The 21,772-nt window shown below is 34.2% G+C and overlaps 1 protein-coding gene across 1 annotated transcript in view; it reads left to right on the top strand.

Annotated features, from left to right (window-relative positions):
* Nucleotides 1-21,772, top strand: part of LOC136026629 (uncharacterized) — an 84,149-nt gene that overhangs the window by 54,518 nt on the left and 7,859 nt on the right. The window contains exon 7 of the mRNA XM_065703352.1: nucleotides 14,186-14,872. Coding sequence (XP_065559424.1) covers nucleotides 14,186-14,872 — 687 coding nt within the window. The remainder of the gene's footprint in view (nucleotides 1-14,185; nucleotides 14,873-21,772) is intronic.

Genomic DNA, 21,772 nt, shown 5'->3' on the forward strand with positions numbered 1-21,772 from the left:
TATAATTACAATATCGAAACGATCTTGTATCGATTGCAGGGGTTTGGCATCGAGCTGCTACTGCACGAGCTGCTCGATTTTGAATATGCCGAAGAGGAGCGATGTGGCTTTTAGGAGCACCGGCAAGAAGAGGGTATGCTTCAGAATGCTTTAGATAATCGTTAATATTACCAAGTATTTTTAGAGCGTATACTGTATCTTTAGTCTCTGAGCTAACCAAATATCCTAATTGATTAAGAATATCGACTGATTAATACATTGTTATCTTATAATGACGGAAATATTCTGTGTATTCCCTTCTTAGTCGGCAAAGACGTTCTTTCTTACGCATAAGGTTGAAGAAACCGTATAAAGTCTCCAAAACGGGTAGTAAGTTAAATAGATTCTGTGGTGTATCCTGCCACAATATGAAATAATGTAGCTTAAATTATTATCATATTCAGCATATAGAGAGCCCTATTGTAGAGAGTTCTAGCTTAAATCTACAGTAGAACTTTACTTTTTTTTCCAAGAAGAAAGATCACAAATGCATGTTATTTTTTTCCCCAGGGGCGATTTCATTGAACTATTGGTCCTAGGAGATCGGAAGAGGGCTCATTTAACCGGAAATTGAAAGTTCTAGTGCGCATTTTCAGTGATTATAAAACTGTGTAATGGGAACTGGTATTTTCTACCATTTCTAGGCACCAAATAATGATTTTACCCCAAAGAGGGCCAAACTTGCCATCGGTTAACGACCATGAGACTTCCAATCGATTTACGAGTATTTTAAGACTAGAAATCTTTGGCAGACCATCAGGTGGCCTAGCATGTTTAATAAAAAGTGACTGTTATATTGCTATTCGTCTTACCAACCTTGTCCTCATTAATGTTTATCTCCCCTGTGACCAGAAATCTCTCAGAAGTTTTACAAAATTTTGCGCATTAATAAAAAGTATTCTGAATGGCATTGAGAATATTGGATTGGACTGGTTATTAATTGGTAATATGAACTGTAATATTAACTCTTCATCAGTGCTGAGCGAGCTTCTTTTAGATTCACTACCAAGTAGTTACGGAATTTTGAAGAAAGATGCCTCCCATTCATATATCCATAATAGTGGCTAACTTTCGGACATTGACCATTGTATCGTTTCTTCTTGTCTAATCTGTGGTGAAGTCTATGTTGATCAGGATCAGCGTGATTATGACCATCTCCCCCTGTCCCTCATTCCTACCTGTAATGCTACTGCTGAGAAGAACCTTCGTCCCAATTCTAGAAAGTGGGTTTCTTAAAGAGAATGGAACAAATCTGACTGACATCTTTATTTTCAATGCTTGTTAGACTTCTATGAACGATTAAAGTCCCTTTTAATCTGTTGTGCACAAGCGTTGGATCTCCACAAGCCAGGATTCAGCTTAATATTCATTATAGCCACATTGTGTCGTGCTTAAAGAGGTCTGAAGAAGTAGCTGTTCCCCTAAGTCGCTTTTGAGCCCAGACAAGAACTTCAATTTGGAAGAATGACCCAGAGCTCAAAACTATGAAAAATCGTGCTAAATTATGGCTCAAAATATGGTTAGCTTGCGGCTGCCCTCTAAGGGGTAATGTTTTCGATATTAAACAAAGAACAAAGCTGGGTTTTTAAACGTTATCTTCGAAGAGTTAGATATAATGGTGCCGAATTTCCTAAGACTACTAGCTAGTGGAAAAAAGTGATTAATGCCACGAAATTCGATAGATCGCCTATGGCCGATCAAATCCCGAATGTATCATGGATCAATCATTATAGTAAGATTTTCGATACAGTAATATATGCGGCTCATTCTCGTTTTGCCACCCTCTGTTCTAATCTGTTGCCTAGAAAAAATCACTCAAAGTCGTGTACCTCCCGTTTGTAATGGCCATGTCGAAAGAAGCGTGGAGAGACTTAAATCGAAATCTTATGATATCGACGGTATCAGTGCTTTTCACCTCAATACCGATTCGGAGGAATTAGTTTATCACTTGCGGCTATTTTTCCAGATGTGTTTATGCTCGTCTTTAGTCCCTGATTCCTTTTTATTTGTAACATTACGTCAATTTTGAAACGTGGTAAGGATCCAACTAGTTGCGTTTCGTATAGGCCTTTTACGGTTGCTTGTACTTTAAGTAAAAAATTTGAATATGTTTTTCTTCCTGATCTCCTGTCTAAAGTAGATTATATGTCTGATCAGTTTAGCTTCAAGTCGTATATATGATGCCAAGATGCTCATCATGCTCTTGCTTCGCACTTGAAGCGCATAAAAATGGTTTTGAGGTTCTTTTTTGTGCACTCGATGTTTCAAAAGCATTTGATTCAGTATGCCATTACATAAAAAAAACTAGTTTTTCTAACTGAAAGTAAGGAGCGACATTAAAACTTAAAGCGAACAGAAATTACTCCGTATATGAAATGGGTTGTCCCCTCCGCGATCCCTCGCTCTTTATGCTAAAGCTTTTAATTGTTTTAAAAAGTAGAATTGTGGTAAAGAGTCAAACTTTAGCGTAAAGAGCGAAGGATTGCGGAGGGGACAACCCATTTCATATACGGAGTAATTTCTGTTCGTTTTAAGGTTTAATGTCGCTCCTTACTTTCAGTTAGAAAAACTAGTTTTTTTTATGTAATTTCTGAACGTTTTTGAATTAATGCATGTTTGATTTTGGCTCTCCACACATAAATTATTAAAATGAAATTTACATTTTAATTCCTTTTTTGCTAAATGGCTTTCTCTTAGTTCTGATCAGACGATTTTGAGAAATAAGGGATGTTGAAGGAGGCCTAGTTGCCATGCAATTTTTCGGTTATACAAAAAGGCAACTATAAAATTTTAATTTTTAACGAATTTTTTTATTAGTAAAAAATATACATAACTTAAGAATTAACTTACGTAACAAACTTTTATATTCTTAATTTTCATTATGTATATGAGGGGGTTTGTACCCTCGTTAATACCTCGCTCTTTACACTAAATCGTAAGTTTTGTGCCGATTCTTTAAGATTGACCCCTGAATCACAAAGGCCGTAGAATAAATAGTTGAAATTACTAAAAATACTGTTGCATAAAGAGCGAGGTATTTATCTCCTCCTAAAGACCTCGCTCTTTATCCTAAAGTATTTTTAGAACCCTTCATATGCGTAATAATCTCTGTTCGTTTTAAGTTTCAATGCTACTCCTTACTTTCAATTGAAAAAACTTTTCCATGTTTATTTTTCCATTGTTTTTTTTTATAGAAATTTTAGATGTTCGTTTTAAGTTTCAATGCTACTCCTTACTTTCAATTGAAAAAACTTTTCCATGTTTATTTTTTCATTGTTTTTTTTTATAGTAATTTTAGAAAATCCTGCACCCTTTTCATTGAATTTCTGTTCCCCCATGACATATTTCTCCAAGGAAAGATCCTCCCACAGAGCCCCCTTCCCTCAACCCCACCCCCAAAACCAAAAAAAAAATCCCCTGAAAACTACTGTACACTTCCCAATAACCATTATTATATGTAAACACTGGTCGAAGTTTGTAACTTGCAGCCCCTCCCCCAGGGACTGTGGGGGAGTAAGTCATTCCCAAAGACACAGTTATTATGGTTTTTGACTATGCGGAACAAAATGGCTATCTCAAAATTTTGATCTGTTGACTTTGGAGAAAATGAGCGTGGGAGGGGGCCTAGGTGCCCTCCAATTTTGGGTCACTTAAAAAGGGCACTAGAACTTTTCATCTCCGTTAGAATGAGCCCTCTTGCAACATTCTAGGACCACTTGGTCGATACGATGACCCCTGGGAAAAAAAAAAAAAATAAATAAACACACACCCGTGATTTGTCTTCTGGCAAAAAATACGAAATTCTACATTTTTGTAGATAGGAGCTTGAAAATTTTGCTATATGGTCCTCTGATACGCTGAATGCGATGGTGTGATTTTCGTTAAGATTCTGTGACTTTTAGGGGGTGTTTTCCCCTATTTTCTAAAATAAGACAAATTTTCTCAGGCTCGTAACTTTTGATGACAAAGACCAAATTTGATGAAACTTATATATTTAAAATCAGCATGAAAATCCAATTCTTTTGATGTGTATTTTAGCATCAAAATTCCGTTATTTAGAGTTTCGTTTACTGTTGAGCCGGGTCGCTCCTTACTACAGTTCGTTACCACGAACTGTTTGATAGCCAACTTTGGTATTCTTTAATCCAACTTGGTATTAATGCGTTAATTATATCAACTCTTCGTTTTGGCATGCTAATTCACATGTTCGACTCAAGTCAGGTGACACTTTCGTTGATAATATCCCTATCTGTTCTGGTCTTAGGCTGGCAAGGAGGGGTCCTATCCACGTATCTTTATAATGCTTGTCTTCATCCTGTTTTGCCACGTATTAATCCTTTATGTTTCTTAGGCCTAACTAATCTTTCGTATATTGCATATGCAGATGATTTACTTTTGATTAGCCGCACTAAATCTAGCCCAATTAAATCGACCCAGCTGGTTTCTAAGTATTTTGAGGAGGTCGCCCTCAAATTTAATACTGAAAATGTGAATATTTGGTTTTTAATGCTAAACATCAAAGTAGTGATCTTGCTTGTGGTTCTTTTTCAGTTATCCTTGTTTCTTCGATTCGGTGGCTTGGTATTAGCATTTGTTCATCTTTATCTACACTTCGATCTTGTGGACTTACTGATATTAAAAGTAAACCTAAAATTGGGTACGCGAAAACTGTCCCGAACCAAGGCAGATTTTCACGAAAGGCTTTATCCAGACTTTATTCTACACATTACGATCATTCTATATTTTTTCTGTCCGGTTTGCGCCCGTTTTTTTCAAACAGTTCGTGGTAACGAACTGTAGTAAGGAGCGACCCGGCTCAATAGTAACCGAAACCCTAAAAAATGGAATTTTGATACCAATAGTTACATAAAAAGAATCGCACTTTAATGTTGATTTTAAATATATAAATTTCATCAAGATCGGTTATACCCATCAAAAGCTACAAGCCTGAGAAAATTTTCCTCATTTTAGAAAATAGGAGGAAACACCCCCTAAGAGTCATACAATCTCAACGAAAATCACACCATCAGATTCAGCTTATCAGAGAACTTTATTGTAGAAGTTTCAAGCCCCTATCTACAAAAAATGTGGAATTTCACATTTTTTGCCAGAAGACAGATCACGGATGCGTGTTTATTTCTTTTTTTTTTTTTGTTTGTTCACCGAATCAAAATTCTGAGATAGCCATTTTATTCACCATAGTCGAAAAACCTAATAACTATGTCTTTAGGGACGACTTACTCCCCCGCAGTCCCCGTGGGAGGGGCTGCAAGTTACAAAATTTGACCTGTGTTTACATATAGTAATGGTTACTGGGAAGTGTACAGACGTTTTCAGGGGGATTTTTTTTTTGGTTTAGGGTGGAGATTTGAGGGGGGGTTACATGGGAGGATATTTCCATGGAGAAACTTCTCATGGGGGAAGAGAATTTCAATGAAGGGGGTGCAGGATTTTCTAGCATTATTTGAAAAAAATGAAAAAATAAATGTGAAAAGGTTTCAAAATTATTACGCATATGAGGGGTTTACCTCCTCGTTATACCTCACTCTTTACGCTAAAGTATTTTTAGTAATTTCAACTATTTATTTTACGGCCTTTGTGATTCAGAGGTCATTCTTAAGGAATTGGGACAAAATCTAAGCTTTAGTGTAAAGAGCGAGGTATCTACGAGGGTTGAATCCCCTCATATACGCAATAAAAACATACGAATATAGAAGTTCGTTACGTAAGTTAATTCGTAAGTTACGTATATTTTTTACCAATGAAAACGTTTGTAAAAAATTAAAAGTTCTAGTTGCTTTTTTAAGTAATAGAAAACTTCGAGGGCAACTAGGCCTCCTCCCTCGCTCCTTTTTTCTAAAAATCTTCCGATTAATTGCAATTAATTAATATGCAAATTTCGTTTTAATTATTTATGTGCGGAGAGCCAAGATCAAAACATGCATTAATTCAAAAACGTCCAGAAATTGAATTAAAAAATAAGTTTTTTTTTAATGAAAGTAAGGAGCAACATTAAAACTTGAAACGAACAGAAATTACTCCGTATATGAAAGGGGCTTTTCCTCCTCAACGCCCTGCTCTTTACGCTAAAGTTTTTACGATCTGGTAGGGCAATGGGGAAGAAGCTACAGGGTTCTGCTCCGCCTCAAGGTTTGTCGCTTGACCTTATTAGGTATTTTGGACATTTGCATCTACCAAGCTCCAAATACTTTTTACAAAGGCGCTGTCTATGTGTGGTAACACTTTTAAGATGCATACCTCGCTTTGATTTAATTTTCCTCATGATTTCGGCTTTGTGTGCACAACTTTACTGAAGGCTCCTGACTGTTTCTCATTTCTAGGTTTCTTCATTGCATTGAAATAATTTATGAAAATTTCACTCTCTATTAACAAGCAGCTGATTATATCAGCTTGTCATTTTGGTCTCTAGGGGGTATTATCGGTGATCTGAAACGATTCTTTCTGGCAACCGACTTGTAAAAATTTCAGGTAGCTGAAAATATTCTATGGGACTGTTAGAAAACAGGAAAATAAATCGAAAAACGGTTCCAATCATCTTACAGGTTATTGTCTTCTGCTCATGATAGTACCGATTTTGTTCCAAAAGCAATATCCTTCATAGAGTACACTTGTGAAAAAGACCTTGACATTTTCTAAGATTTCTAAGCAATTAGAGGAAATAGAGCAAAATCCTTTCAAGCATTTTATAGCATCTTCAAGAAGCTATGGCCTGATATTAAAAGCGGCATCTTCCGCCAATGAATACTTGAGTACTTTTTAAATACAAATTTTCAATTTAACATGGGATTTTTGAGTTCCATCAGTTCACTTAATCACGGCCTTAGCTGCAGCACTTTTCCGTGTTACAATTTTTGTGAGGGATATTTTTCTTGGGAGGTTTTCCACAGAGGGGGATTTTCCTGAATAATTTGAAAAATTAAATTTAAAAAAAAGTTTTTTTTTTAACTAAAGGTAAGAGCAACATTAAAAATTAAAAAGAACAGCTATTATTCCGTAAATGCGGGGTGCTGTCTCCTCCTCTACTTCTCCCTCGTTACGCTATATTTTTCAGTGATTTAGATAAGCTTCTTATTCTTATTCAACAGCAGTTTTGTTTCAACAGTGGTTCTTAAAGAATTGGCAAAAAGTTAAACTTTAGCGTAAAGAGTGAGGGGTAAGGGAGCGAGTAGTTCCCCGTGTATACGGGAATAATTTCTGTTCATTTTTAGTTTTAATGTTGTCCCTTACTTTCAATTAAAAACTTGTATCTTATATACTTAATTGAGCTTGAACCAGCTGTGGTTATGAATGAAGGGTTATTTTTTAGCTTGTTATTCTCCAGATTTATTTTCCGCTGTTCCCTTAGAATCCTTGATTAAGATCAGTTAGATTAAGATCAGTTAGAGATTCTTGTTTCTTAAAGCACTGCTTTTCTCAACTAAAACTTTCTGCAAAAGACCACTCCATAAGGAAACGAAGGCCCAAAATGTTATCTGTCCCAATTTTAAGTAAAATTTTACAATCATATCCTGAGCTGAATAAAACCTCTATATCCTAGTTTTTTAACGTACCAGCTGCAGACTGTATTTACCAGATTTGAACTGCAGCAACTGCAGTTTTGCTGTCATTAATGCATCTTTGTTTATTTACATTTTGCTGGGAAAGCAATCACTAAAAACAAAAAGGACAAAGTTTCAACTAATTTTAAGTAAATTAGATCAGCAGCAAGAAGAACAAACTACAAAATGTTCCTATGGTCTTCTTATGAAGAGATGTATTTGATGAAAGCTACTTCATCTACTCGGAATTTATATTTCTGTACAGAATGGTACCTCTATCTCTTGAGGGGGAGTCCTTAGAAATTATCCATTAAAACACTTCGTGGTAACGAACTGTAGTAAGGAGTGACCCAGCTCAATAGTAGCCGAAACTCTAAAAAATGGAATTTTGATACCAATAGTTACATCAAAATAATCACATTTTAATGCTGATTTGAAATATATGAATTTCATCAAGTTTAGTCTTACACATCAAAAGTTGCAAGCCTGGGAAAATTTGCCTTATTTTAGAAAATAGGGGGAAACACTCCCTAAAAGTATTATAATCTTAACGAAAATCACACCATCAGGTTCAGCGTATCAGAGAACCCTATTGTAGAAGTTTCAAGCTCCTATCTACAAAAATGCGGAATTTCGCTTTTTTTTGCCAGAAGACAGATCACGGATGCGTGTTTATTTGTTTTTTTGTTGTTTTTTTTTTTCCAGGGGTGATCGTACTGACCCAGTTGTCATAGAAAGTCGCGAGAGGGCTCATTATGAAGGAAATTAATAGTTCCAGTGCCCTTTTTAAGTGACCAAAAAATTGGAGGGGGCGCCTAGACCCCCTCCCACGCTCATTTTCCCCCCAAAGTCACCGGATCAAAATTCTGAGATAGCCATTTTATTCACCATAGTCGAAAAACCTAATAACTTTATCTTTGAGGACGACTTACTCCCCCCCAATCCCCGTGAGAGGGGCTGCAAATTACAAACTTTAACCGTTGTTTACATATACTAATGGCTATTGGGAAGTGTACAGACGTTTTCAGGGGGATTTTTTTCGGTTTGAGGAGGGGGGTACGTGGGAGGATCTTTCCATGGAGGAATTTGTCATGGGGAAGAGAATTTCAATGAAGGGGCGCAGGACTTTCTAACATTATTTAAAAAAGAAACAATGCAAAAATAAATAAGACATTTTTTTCAACTGAAAGTAAGGAGCAGCATTAAAACTTAAAACAAACAGAAATTATTACGCATATGAGGGGTTCACCTCCTCGTTACACCTCGCTATTTACGCTAAGGTATTTTTAGTAGTTTCAACTATTTATTCTTCAGCCTTTGTGATTCAGGGGTCATTATTAAGGAATTGGAACAAAATTCAAGTTTTAGTGTAAAAAGCGAAGTACTGACGAGGGGGTGAACCCCCTCATATACATAATAAAAACATACAAATATAGAAATTCGTTAAGTAAGTTGATTCGTTATTTACGTATATTTTTACTAATGAAAACGTTCGTAAAAATTAAAATTTCTAGTTGCCCTTTTAAGTAATCAAAAAATTGGAGGGCAACTAGGCCTCCTCCCCCGCTCCTTTTTTCTCAAAATCGTCCGATTAAAACTATGAGACAGCCATTTAACCAAAAATAATTAACATACAAATTTCGTTTTAGTTATTTATGTGCGGAGAGCCAAAATCAAAACATGCACTAATCGAAAAACGTTCAAAAATTAAATAAAAAACAAGTTTTTTTACTGAAAGTAAGGAGCGACATTAAAACTTAAGATGAACAGAAATTACTCCGTATATGAAAGGGGGCTTCTCATCCTCAACACCCCGCTCTTTACGCTAAAGTTTTTTACTGTTTTAAAAAGTTGAGTTAAGAGAAAATCAAACTTTAGCGTAAAGAGTGGGGTGTTGAGGAGGGGAAGCCCCTTTCATATACGGAGTAATTTCTGTTCATTTTAAGTTTTAATGTCGCTCCTTACTTTCAGTAAAAAAAAAACTTGTTTTTTATTTAATTTCTGAACGTTAATTTCTGAGGGAGCTCCTGTCGGGCTCCCTTTTTCAGTTGGAAGTGCTATTTTGACATACAAGAGAAATAAACTTGAAGACGATGAAATTAAAAAATAATTGATATTGAAAGTGAAAAAATATATTGAATCATCAGTGAAATGGACTGTTGCGGTTTTTGTATTCATCTTTCTTTGTTTGTATAATGTTTCTATGAGTATGGTATAGCTTCTATGTGTATAGTATAGTTTAGTTTCGAGTATAGTATAGTTTCGATGAGTGTAGTAATGTTTACTTTCGAATATAGTATAATTTCTAAGAGTGCAGTATAGCTTCTATGAGTACAGCATAGTTTAGTTTCGAGTGTAGTATAGTTTCTATGAGTATAATATGGCTTCTATGAGTATAGTAATGTTTACTTTCGAGTGTGGTATAGTTTTTAAGAGTATAGAATAGCTTCTATGAGTATAGTATGGTTTAGCATCGAGTATACTAGTTTCAATGAATATAGTATAGCTTCTATAAGTATAGTACAGTTTAGTGTCGAGTATTGTAGAGTTTCTATGAGTGTAGTATTGCTTCTATGAGTATGCTATAGTTTAGTTTCGAGTGTTGTATAGTTTTAATGAGTATATAGTATAGGTTCTATGAGTATAGTATGGTTTAGTATCGAGTATACTACAGTTTCGATGAGTATAGTATAGCTTCTATGAGTATAGTACAGTTTAGTGTCGAGCATTGTATGGTTTCTATGAGTATAGTATATCTTCTATGAGTACGGTATAGTTTAGTTTTGAGTATAGTATAGTTTCTACGAGTATAGTATATCTTCCTTGAGTATAGTAATGTTTACTTTCGAGTGTTGTATAGTTTCTAAGAGTGTAGAATAGCTTCTATGAATATAGTTTAGTTAAGTTGAGTATAGTATCGTTTCTATGAGTGTAGTATAGCTTCTATGGGTATACTGTAGTTTAGTGTCGAGTGTTGTATAGTTTGTATGAGTATAGCATTGAGTATAGTATAGGTTAGTTTCGAGTATAGTATAGTTTCTGCGAGTGTAGTATAGCTTTTATGACAATACTATAGTCTAGTTTCAAGTGTGGCATAGTTTGTATGAGAATAGCATAGCTTCTATGAGTATAGTATGGTTTAGTATCGAGTATACTATAGTTTCAATGAGTATAGTATAGCTTCTATGAGTGTAGTACAGTTTAGTGTCGAGTACTGTACAGTTTCAATGATTATAGTGTAGCTTCTTTGAGTATAGTTATGTTTACTTTCGAGTGTAGTATAGTTTCTAAGAGTGTAGAATAGCTTTTATGAATATAGTATAGTTCAGTTTCGAGTATAGTATAGTTTCTATGAGTGTAGTGTAGTTTTTATGAGAATAATATAGCTTAGTTTCGAGTGTGGTATAGTTTGGTTGAGTATTGCATAGCTTCTGTGATTATAGTATGGTTTAGTATCGAGTATACTAAAGTTTCAATGAGTAAAGCATAGCTTCTATGAGTATAGTGTGGTTTAGTATCGAGTATTGTTTGGTTTCCATGAGTATAGTATAGCTTCTATGAGTGCGGTATAGTTTAGCTTCTATGAGTACGGTATAGCTTAGTTTTGAGTATAGTATAGTTTCTACGAGTATAGTATATCTTCCTTGAGTATAGTAATGTTTACTTTCGAGTGTATTATAGTTTCTAAGAGTGTAGAATAGCTTCTTTGAATATAGTTTAGTTTAGTTTTGAGTATAGTATAGTTTCTGTGAGTCTAGTATAGCTTCTATGAGTATACTACAGTTTAGTTTCGAGTGTTGTATAATTTGTATGAGTATTGCATAGCTTCTATGAGTACAGTTTAGGTTTGTTTCGAGTATAGTATAGTTTCTTCGAGTGTAGTATAGCTTTTATGACAATACTATAGTTTAGTTTCAAGTGTGACATAGTTTGTATGAGAATAGCATAGCTTCTATGAGTATAGTGTGGTTTAGTATCGAGTATACTATAGTTTCAATGAGTATAGCATAGCTTCTATGAGTGTAGTACAGTTTGGTGTCGAGTACCATACAGTTTCAATGATTATAGTATAGCTTCTATGAGTATAGTGATGTTTACTTTCGAGTTTAGTATAGTTTCTTAGAGTGTAGAATAGCTTTTGTGAGTATAGCATAGTTTAGTTTCGAGTATAGTATAGTTTCTATAAGTGTAGTATAGCTTTTATGAGAATAATATAGCTTAGTTTCGAGTGTGGTATTGTTTGGTTGAGTATCGCATAGCTTCTATGATTATAGTACGGTTTAGTATCAAGTATGCTATAGTTTCAATGCGTATAGCATAGCTTCTATGAGTATAGTATGGTTTAGTATCAAGTATACCACAGTTTCGATGATTATAATATAGCTTCTATGAATATATTGCAGTTTAGTGTCGAGTATTTTACAGTTTCTATGAGTATAGTATAGCTTCTACGAGTACCTTATAGTTTAGTTTTTAGTATAGTATAGTTTTTACGAGTATAGTATAGCTTCTATGGGTATAGTAATATTTGTTTTCGAGTTTAGTATAGTTTCTTAGAGCATAGTATAGCTTCTATGAATATAGTACAGTTTAGTTTCGAGTATAGTGTAATTTCTATGAGGGTAATATAGCTTCTACGAGTAAAGTATAGTTTAATCCAGAGTGTGGTGTAGTTTCTATGAGTATAGTATAGCTTGTATGAGTATAGTATGGTTTAGTTTCAAGTATAGTATAGCATAATTTAGTTTCAATTCTCGTATAGTTTCTATGATTATGGAATAGCTTCTATGAGTATAGTGTAGTATAGTAAACTCATGTAGTATTGTAAACTAAACATTCTTTCATTATTGTCTTTTACAGGTTTTTGTTCTTATGTTTCGGGATTTTGAAATACGAAGTTTAGTATTTAAACACAAAATACTTATTTAGTCAGTTATTTGGAAATAAATTGAAGTATATTTACGACCAAATGATTTGCATTTGTGTTTCGACTACTTTTTAAAGGTATATTACCCATCACGGTATTCAGCCTTGTCATTTAAAGTCCATTTTGTAAACTTATAGCAATTGTGTCCAGGAGTCTTCGGTGTTTCCATATTTTAAAATTGTATTTTCATACCAAATCATGAGAACTTTACAACTTACATGAGTTGATTGCTATTTTAAGTATTGGAGGGCGTTGGGATGCTGACTTTCCCCTCAAACCTGTGGGTTACATATTGTTCAGAACAAGTAAAATAAAAACACTATTGACCATCTTAAAACTTATCATAGGAAGACTGAAAAATCATCGAAAACTAAAACGTCGTTTTGATTTCAGGACATTTTCAGTTTTAGGCAATTTTTCTTTTTTAATTTTGAAAAAAAAATTCACAAATTTCTTAAAAATCACTTTATGAATGGATTGAAACTTATGATTGAAAATCAGTATTGTTAATTATGAAGAGCTAGAAATGAGTTAATTTTTCGATTTGTTCAGAATGAGAGATTGAAATTAGTTATATCACCTTCCTTTCATTACGAATAGACACAAGGAATCTGAATAAATAAATAGTTTGAATTAGCCATCATAATGTACAAAATCGCACGATGAAAATAAATTCAACACTGAACCATTGAGAAGGCTATAGAAATACATCCAGGACAGTAAAACAAAAATTTAGCCACTTTTAAAACGACTCCGCTCTTCTTTGGATACCATCTAAGGGGCAAGTGACTCCATATCTGGTCGATACAGTTGTGTTGCTAGTCCAAAGGGGCAGCCGAAGTAGGAATTTCGCATATTTTAAAGAAAACTTTCTAATAACAGCAATATCACTGTAAGTGTAAAGCTACCAAAAAGGCGAAAGAACAAGCAAATGCGGGACCACAAAAGCATTGTAAAGAGATCCTAGGACACGGTTAATAAACTTGAATTTCATAGCAAATAAAAAGTCATTAGCTTTCCTGCTCTCATTCGTAAAAAAAAAAATCTTTGAACAATGTTCGTGTTGCAAGCAAATTTTTTCCAATTAGTATTCCAAGGTAAGTAAGGTGATCTTGTACATGAACGACATTGGAACCTAGTGACAAACAGATTGGCTCTTGGGTATGGTGGTTAAAAAACTGCAAATCAGTTTTTTATTCTCGTTGAAATTGAGTCCGATTTGGTCATACTCCTGCCACAATAAACAGAAATTCTCTTTTATTCCAGTCTGTGTTCGACTAGTCTTTAGAATATCATCAGCGTAATTTGTAGCGAGACATCAACCCCTCTAAATACTTAGGTCATAACAGTTTTATGTTGAGGTTCAGCAATGCTATTATTGAATAGGGGTAGAGAAGCTAGAGCTCTCGGTCTAATACCTGTCTTAATCGGGATTTGTGGAGCAAGTTCAGTATTTGCGAGTGACTATCGCTAATCACATTAAAAAGAATTGTAATGGAGCGGGATATTCTAATATCTTGTAAATTATTTAGTGATTTTAATCCTTAGGTCTAGTTGTTCTCTTTACTCCTCTTCTTGTTCTTTTTTTCTCCTTGAGAAGTGTGCATCATCCTTCTTTTTTTAAGTTTAAGTTTAGTAATATTTGGAACTTACCTTTTAGGGTTTCAATGGCGGCTATAATGGTGGTGGTTCAGAAAAGCGTCGTGATATTGCACCAATTAAAGGTATCCTTGATGATAGATTGGGTATACCACCGTATTCGCCAAGAGGTGGTTCTGTCCACCGTCCAAGAAGAGATGGGCCCATGTTTCAAGTTAGAGAGCCAAGATTCATAGGTGATGTTGGTGATAAAAGACCTGCGACTGTTCCACGAAGGTCCTTTGGTAGCCTTATGTCTGGAGCTTCTTTGGTAGGTCATGAAAGGAAGTCAGTTGCTCCCCAAAAATCTTGGGAACAGCCAGCAGCCCGGTCACCATCTTGGCCAACTCTACCACAGATGCCATTGGTCGCAAATTCACCTCAACAGTCAGGGCAATTATGGAATCACTCAGGTTACCAGTACAATAATGCTTCTACATCATATGGAGTTACAGTTAGTCCTGATGCTGCAACTTCTCTGGTGGGTCGGGAAAGGAAAGTAGTTGCTCCCCGCAAACCTTGGGGGCAGTCAGCAGCCCGGTCACCATCGCTGCCAACTCCACAACAGGGGCCACCGGTCACTGATTCATGGAATCAGTCTGGTCACCAGTACAGTGGTACTTCTACTACAACATATCCTCGGTACCAACAGAGTGCTCGGAATGGACAAAGTTTTGATCCGGTTTCATCATGGACTAAACAGCAACAGGTACTAAAACAAAATTTTCTTTTTTTAATTTGTTCTAATGTTCAACAATGACGAAGCTAAAGAAAGAAAGAAAAAGAGAGAGACGGAGGGAGAGAGAGGAAGATTGATAGATAGTGAGAGAGAGAGGGGGATAGGGAGAAAGAAAATGAGAGAGACAGAAAAGAAAGAGATAGTGAGAAAGAAGGAGAGAAAGAGAGAGATAGTGAGAGAGAGAAAGAAAGCGAGAGATAGAGAGGAGAAATAGAGAGAGGGGGAGAGAGAGAAGGAGGGAGGAGAAAGAGAGAGGTAGAGAGAGAAAGAGAGAGGTGAAGGGAAGAGAGAGGAGAGAGTGAGAGAAAGGAAGATGGAGAGGGATAGGGAGAGAGAGGGAAAGGGGGAAGGAGATGGGAAGGGGGAGAAAGAGAGAGAGGGATGGGAGAAAGAGAGAGAGGGGAAGGGGTTGGAAGAGACTTGACAAAGCTCGAAATAGGCCGGTTTTGAAAATTCACAAGTTAATGAGAAAGGAAGACAAGCTGCCTCTTTCTCTCTCTCTCTCTCTCTTTTTCTCTTTCTCTCTTGCTTTCTTTCTTTCTCTGTGTTAGTATGATATTTGAAAAAATGTTATCTTTCAATGATATTTTCCTTAATAAATCTTAGTCTGCATGTATCTATCGGTAGATTTATCCTATATGTTTATGGACTGAAGAGATTGATTCATTTTCATCCTTACTGTCTTGCACATTTGTCAGCAAAGTTTTTCAAACCATTTTTAAGGTGGGCAAGATTCAAAGATCCTTAACCAGTTTGTGTAAGCTGATGATATTTCTGTGGAAATCCTGATTGATAACGTGATACACTAGGCTATGTAATTCTTCTTGATAAATTGGAGAATACAGGAGTTTGTGGAATGGCTTTTGATTTAATAAAATTGTATTCACCTCATAGAAGTTCTAAAGTCCAAGTTGGTGATAAATCGTCTAGAAATTTACCGTTTGGATATTTTGAGCTTTATCAGAAATCCGTACTTGAGCTGATAGTTTTTGTTATTTATATGAGTTATCTTCCAATTTGCTTGCCTTTAGGTGATGAATTGCAAATATTGCTTCAAAAGAATACAGCAACTATTTTGAGGGCAGAAAAAAGGGCTGGCAATTCTCCCCGGAAATTGTTGCTCTGAATTCAATATAGTTTCTTTATTTATATTCATTATAATTCTTATAACAAAGTTGCATATGATTTTGTCTATTTTCATTTGTTTTATTCTGAATTTATAAGTTAGAATTGTGGTTTTTAGAAGAATTTGAAAATTAGTAAATTTTGTGTAAGCTTGAAAAATATGTTTTATATATATATATATATATATATATATATATATATATATATATATATATATATATATATATATATATATATATATATATATATATATATATATATATACATATATATATATACTATATATATATATATATATATATATATACATATATATATACATATATATATATACTATATATATATATATATATATATATATATATATATATATATATATATATATATATATATATATATATATATATATATATATACTATCTTTGTAAATAAGCAATAGTTATATATTTATGTATGTATGTATGTATTTTTTCTCGAAATCGGCTCCATATTTCATCAGGAAAATGGACATCCTGGGATATTTGTCCTAAAAACGATCTAGATAGGTCAGAAGTTTCAGAAAATCAATGAAGAACTTTAATTTTAGGGCAAAGATTTTAGGTAGAAATCGGACTAGAAAAACATCAACACCGAATTTCTTTCCTTATAAGTATTAGCAATGTCTTTTTAAGACATGAAAAAAAGTTGAAAAAAATTTTAAGTTCCGCTCAGAATCGCTAAATTATTATATAAACTGTCAAAATATTTACGGTGCCTGAGCAATAATTTTAATGTTTTAATTCAAACTAGAAAAATACCTGAAAATTTTTTAATTAGTTTGTTTTTTTGTTAGATAAAACCCACTCGCTGCGTGATTAAGCCTATAGGTTTGAACGCAACCAGTTATATAATGTTAGTAGGAAGTCTCAAACCGAAAATTTGCAACTATTACAAGTTGCAAAATAGGGATCTATTTTGACAAGGGATTCCAACTTCAAAAATATTAAAAAGGAAAACCAAAGCTTGAAGCTTAGTACATATCGTCTGGACTTTTATCTTTTGGACCTTAATAATCAAATATCTTTGAAAAGACACTGTAGAAGAAAGAATACCTATCTAATCGCAGCCTGTTATATAATGTCAGTAGGAAGGCTCAAAAACGAAAATTTGCAATTATTACAAATGATGATTATCTATTTTGACAAGGGATTACAACTTCAAAAATGTTAAAAAAGAAAATCAAATTTGAAGCTTAGTACATATCGTTATCAGAAATCGGACTAGCTTTAATAATGAAATATATTTGAACAGACACAATTTGAAAAGACATTAAATTGCGTAAAGGGCAAAAACTGGTAATTGCAAAAATATTTTTATGTATTTTAACAAAGGATTAAAACAATTTAAAAATGTTAAAAAAGAAAAACGGAAGTTTGAACCTTAGTAAAAATCGTTGTTAGACATTGGACTTCCTTTAATAATCAAATATCTTTGAACAGATACAATATGGAAAGACGTTTGCGTAAAGAGCAAAAAACTGATAATTGCAAAAATGGTTGTATATATTTCAATAAGGGATTGCAACAATTCAAAAACCATAAAAAAAAAATCAAAGACTTGAGGCTTAGTATATATCGTTGTTAGAAATTGGGCTTTATTTAATAATCAAATATTTTTGGAAAGTCCCCAATATTTATCCAGTAAAGACACCAGTAATTATCTGCGATTAGAAGACAAGCGACAGTGACAATCCATATACAGAAGCATTTCGTGTGTCGAGTGCTGGGGTCAGGCGGCTGGTAATTGCGGAAATATTTGTATTTATTTTAACAAGAGATTACAACAATCTAAAGACCTTAATAAAGAAACCAGAAGTTTGAAGCTTAGTAGATATCGTTGTTAGAAATCGGACTTGCTTTTCAAACAGTTCGTGGTAACGAACTGTAGTGTGGAGTGACCCGGCTCAATAGTAAACGAAACTCTAAAAAACGGAATTTGATACTAAAAGATAAATCAAAAGAATCGGATTTTCATGCTGATCTTAAATATATAAGTTTCATCAAATTTAGTCTTTGTCATCGAAAGTTACGAGCCTGAGAAAATTTGTCTTATTTTGGAAAATAGGGGAAACACCCCCTAAACGTCGTAGAATCTTAACAAAAATCACACCATCACATTCAGCGTATCAGAGAACCCTTTTGCAAAAATTTCAAGCTCCTATCCACAAAAATATGTAATTTCGTATATTTTGCCATAAGACAGATCACGGGTGCGTGTTTATTTGTTTCTTTTTTTCTTTTGCAGTGTTTACATACAGTAATGGTTATTGGGAAGTGTATAGACGTTTTAGGGAGCTTTTTTTGGTTTGAGGGGAGGCTTTGAGGGGAGGGGGCTATGTGGGAGGATCTTTGCTTTGATAAATATGTCATGGGTAAGAGAAATTCAATGAAAAGGGCGCAGGATTTTCTAGCATTACTATAAAAAAAAACAATGAAAAAATAAACATGAAAATGTTTTTTCAATCGAAAGTAAGGAATAGCATTAAAACTTAAAACGAAAAGTGATTATTACGCATATGAGGGGTTCTTCTCCTCCTAAATACCTCGTTCTTTATGCTAAAGTATTTTTAGTAATTTCAACTATTTATTCTATGGCCTTTCTGATTCAGGGGTCATTCTTAAAGAATTGGGAGAAAACTTAAGCTTTAGAGTAAAGAGCGAGGTATTAACGAGGGGACAAACCCCCTCATATACAAAATAAAAATATAAGAATATAGAAGTTTGTTACGTAAGTTAATTCTCAAGTTACGTATGTTTTCTACTAATAAAACGTTCGTTAAAAATTAAAAGTTCTAGTTGCCTTTTTAAGTAACCGAAAAATTGGAGGGCAACTAGACCTCCTTCCCCACCCCCTATTTCTCAAAATCGTCTGATCAAAACTAAGAGAAAGCAATTTAGCCAAAAAAAAGAATTAATATGCAAATTTCATTTTAATAATTTATGTGCGGAGAGCCAAAATCAAACATGCATTAATTCAAAAATGTTCAGAAATTAAATAAAAAAACTAGTTTTCTTAACTGAAAGTAAGGAGCGACATTAAAATTAAGACCAACATAAATTACTCCGTGTATTAAAGGGGCTGTTCCCTTCTCAACGCCCCGCTCTTTAAGCTAAAGTTTTTTACTGTTTAATAAAGTAGAATTGAGAGAAAGAGTCAAACTTGAGCGTAAAGAGTGAGGCGTTGAGGAGAAAAAGCCCCTTTCATATACGGAGTAATTTCTGTTCGTTCTAAGTTTTAATGTCGCTCCTTAATTTCAGTTAAAAAACTAGTTTTTTTTTATTTAATATTATCAAATATTTATATATATAAATATATATATATATATAAGTACCTAGTAATCTTGGTTGTTTGCATATATTAAAGTTTTATTCCATATCAGATCATGAGAAACATGAGAACATGCACATGAATTGATTATTGTTTAAATTAAATAAAAAAAAAACTATTTTTTTTAGCTGAAAGTAAGGAGCGACATTAAAACTTAAAACGAACAGAAATTACTCCGTATATAAAATGGGTTGTCCCCTCCGCAATCCCTCGCTCTTTACGCTAAAGCTTTTAATTGTTTTAAAAAGTAGAATTGTGGCAAAGAGTCAAACGTTAGCGTAAAGAGCGAGGGATTGCGGAGGGGACAACCCATTTCATATACGGAGTAATTTCTGTTTGTTTTAAGTTTTAATGTCGCTCCTTACTTTCAGCTAAAAAAATTATTTTTTTTATTTAATTTCTGAACGTTTTTGAATTAATGCATGTTTGGTTTTGGCTCTCCGCACATAAATTTTGCGGTCTAGTTGCCCTCCAATTTTTCGGTAAAACTTTAGCTTAAAGAGCGGGGCGTTGAGAAGGGAACAGCCCCTTTAATACACGGAGTAATTTATGTTGGTCTTAAGTTTTAATGTCGCTCCTTACTTTCAGTTAAAAAAACTAGTTTTTTTATTTAATTTCTGAACATTTTTGAATTAATGCATGTTTGATTTTGGCTCTCCGCACATAAATTATTAAAATGAAATTTGCATATTAATTCTTTTTTTGGCTAAATTGCTTTCTCTTAGTTTTGATCAGACGATTTTGAGAAATAAGGGGTGGGGAAGGAGGTCTAGTTGCCCTCCAATTTTTCGGTTACTTAAAAAGGCAACTAGAACTTTTAATTTTTAACGAACGTTTTTATTAGTAGATTAAATAAAAAAAACAAGTTTTTTAAACTGAAAGTAAGCAGTGACATCAAAACTTAAAACGCACAGAAATTACTTCGTATATGAAAGAGGCTGCTTTCTCATCAACGCCCCGCTCTTTACGCTAAAGTTTGACTCTTTCTCTCAATTCTTCTTTCTAAAACAGTAAAAAACTTTAGCGTAAAGAGCGGGGCGTTGATGAGGAAGCAGCCTCTTTCATATACGAAGTAATTTCTGTGCGTTTTAAGTTTTGATGTCACTGCTTACTTTCAGTTGAAAAAACTTGTTTTTTTTATTTAATTTCTGAACGTTTTTGAATCAATGCATGTTTTGATTTTGGCTCTCCGCAGAGGAATAATCAAAACGAAATTTGCATATTTTTTTTTTGGCTCAATGGCTTTCTCATAATTTTGATCGAATGATTTTGAGAAAAAAAGAGCGGGGGACGAAGCCTAGTTGCCCCCCGATTTTTTGGTTAATTAAAAAGGCAACTAGAACTTTTAATTTTTTACGAATCTTTTTATTGGTAAAAGATTTACGTAACTTATAAATTAGCTTACGTAAAGAACTTTTGTATTCTCATGTTTTTATTACATATATGAGGGGATTCGCCCCATTGTCAGTACCTCGCTCTTTACACTAAAGCTTAAATTTTATCCCAATTCATTAAGAATGACCCCCTGAATCACAAAAGCCGCAGAATAAGTAGGTGAAATTACCGAAAATACTTTAGCGTAAAGAGCGAGGTATTAGAAGGAGGTGAGCCCCTCATATGGGTAATAATTTCTGTTTGTTTTAAGTTTTATTGCTGTTCCTTACTTCCAGCTGAAAAAGCTTTTTCACTTTTATTTTTTAATTGTTTTTTTTTTAAATAATGCTAGTAAATCCTGCTCTCCCTTCATGGAAATTTTCTTCTCCCATTACAAATTCTCGAAGGAAAGTTCCCCCAGCATATCCCCCTCTTCTCAACCCCTCCCCCAAACCAAAAAAATCCTCCTGAAAACGCCTGTATACTTCCCAATAACCATTACTATATGTTAGCACAGGTCAAAGTTTGTAACTTGTTGCCCCTCCCACGGGGACTGTGGGGGAGTAACTCTTCCCCAAAGACATAGTTATAAGGTTTTTCGACTACGCTGAATAAAATGGCTATCTCAGAATTTTGATCCGTTGACTTTGGGAAAATAATTAGCGTGGGAGGGGGCCTAGGTGCCCTCCAATTTTTTTTGTCACTTAAAAAGGGCACTAGAACTTGGGCACCCTCTTGCAACATTCTAGGACAACTGGGTCGATACGATCACCCCTGGAAAAAAAAAAACAAAAAAAAAACAAATAAACACGCATCCGTGATCTGCCTTCTGGCAAAAAATGCAAAATTCCACATTTTTGTAGATAGGAGCTCGAAACTTCTACAGTAGGGTTCTCTGATACGCTGAATCTGATGGTGTGATTTTTGTTAAGGTTCTATGACTTTTAGGGGGCGTTTCCCCCTATTTTCTAAAATAACGCAAATTTTCTCAGGCTCGTAACTTTT

The sequence above is a fragment of the Artemia franciscana genome, chromosome 4 (assembly GCF_032884065.1).
Source record: "Artemia franciscana chromosome 4, ASM3288406v1, whole genome shotgun sequence".
NCBI classification, from domain to species: domain Eukaryota; kingdom Metazoa; phylum Arthropoda; class Branchiopoda; order Anostraca; family Artemiidae; genus Artemia; species Artemia franciscana.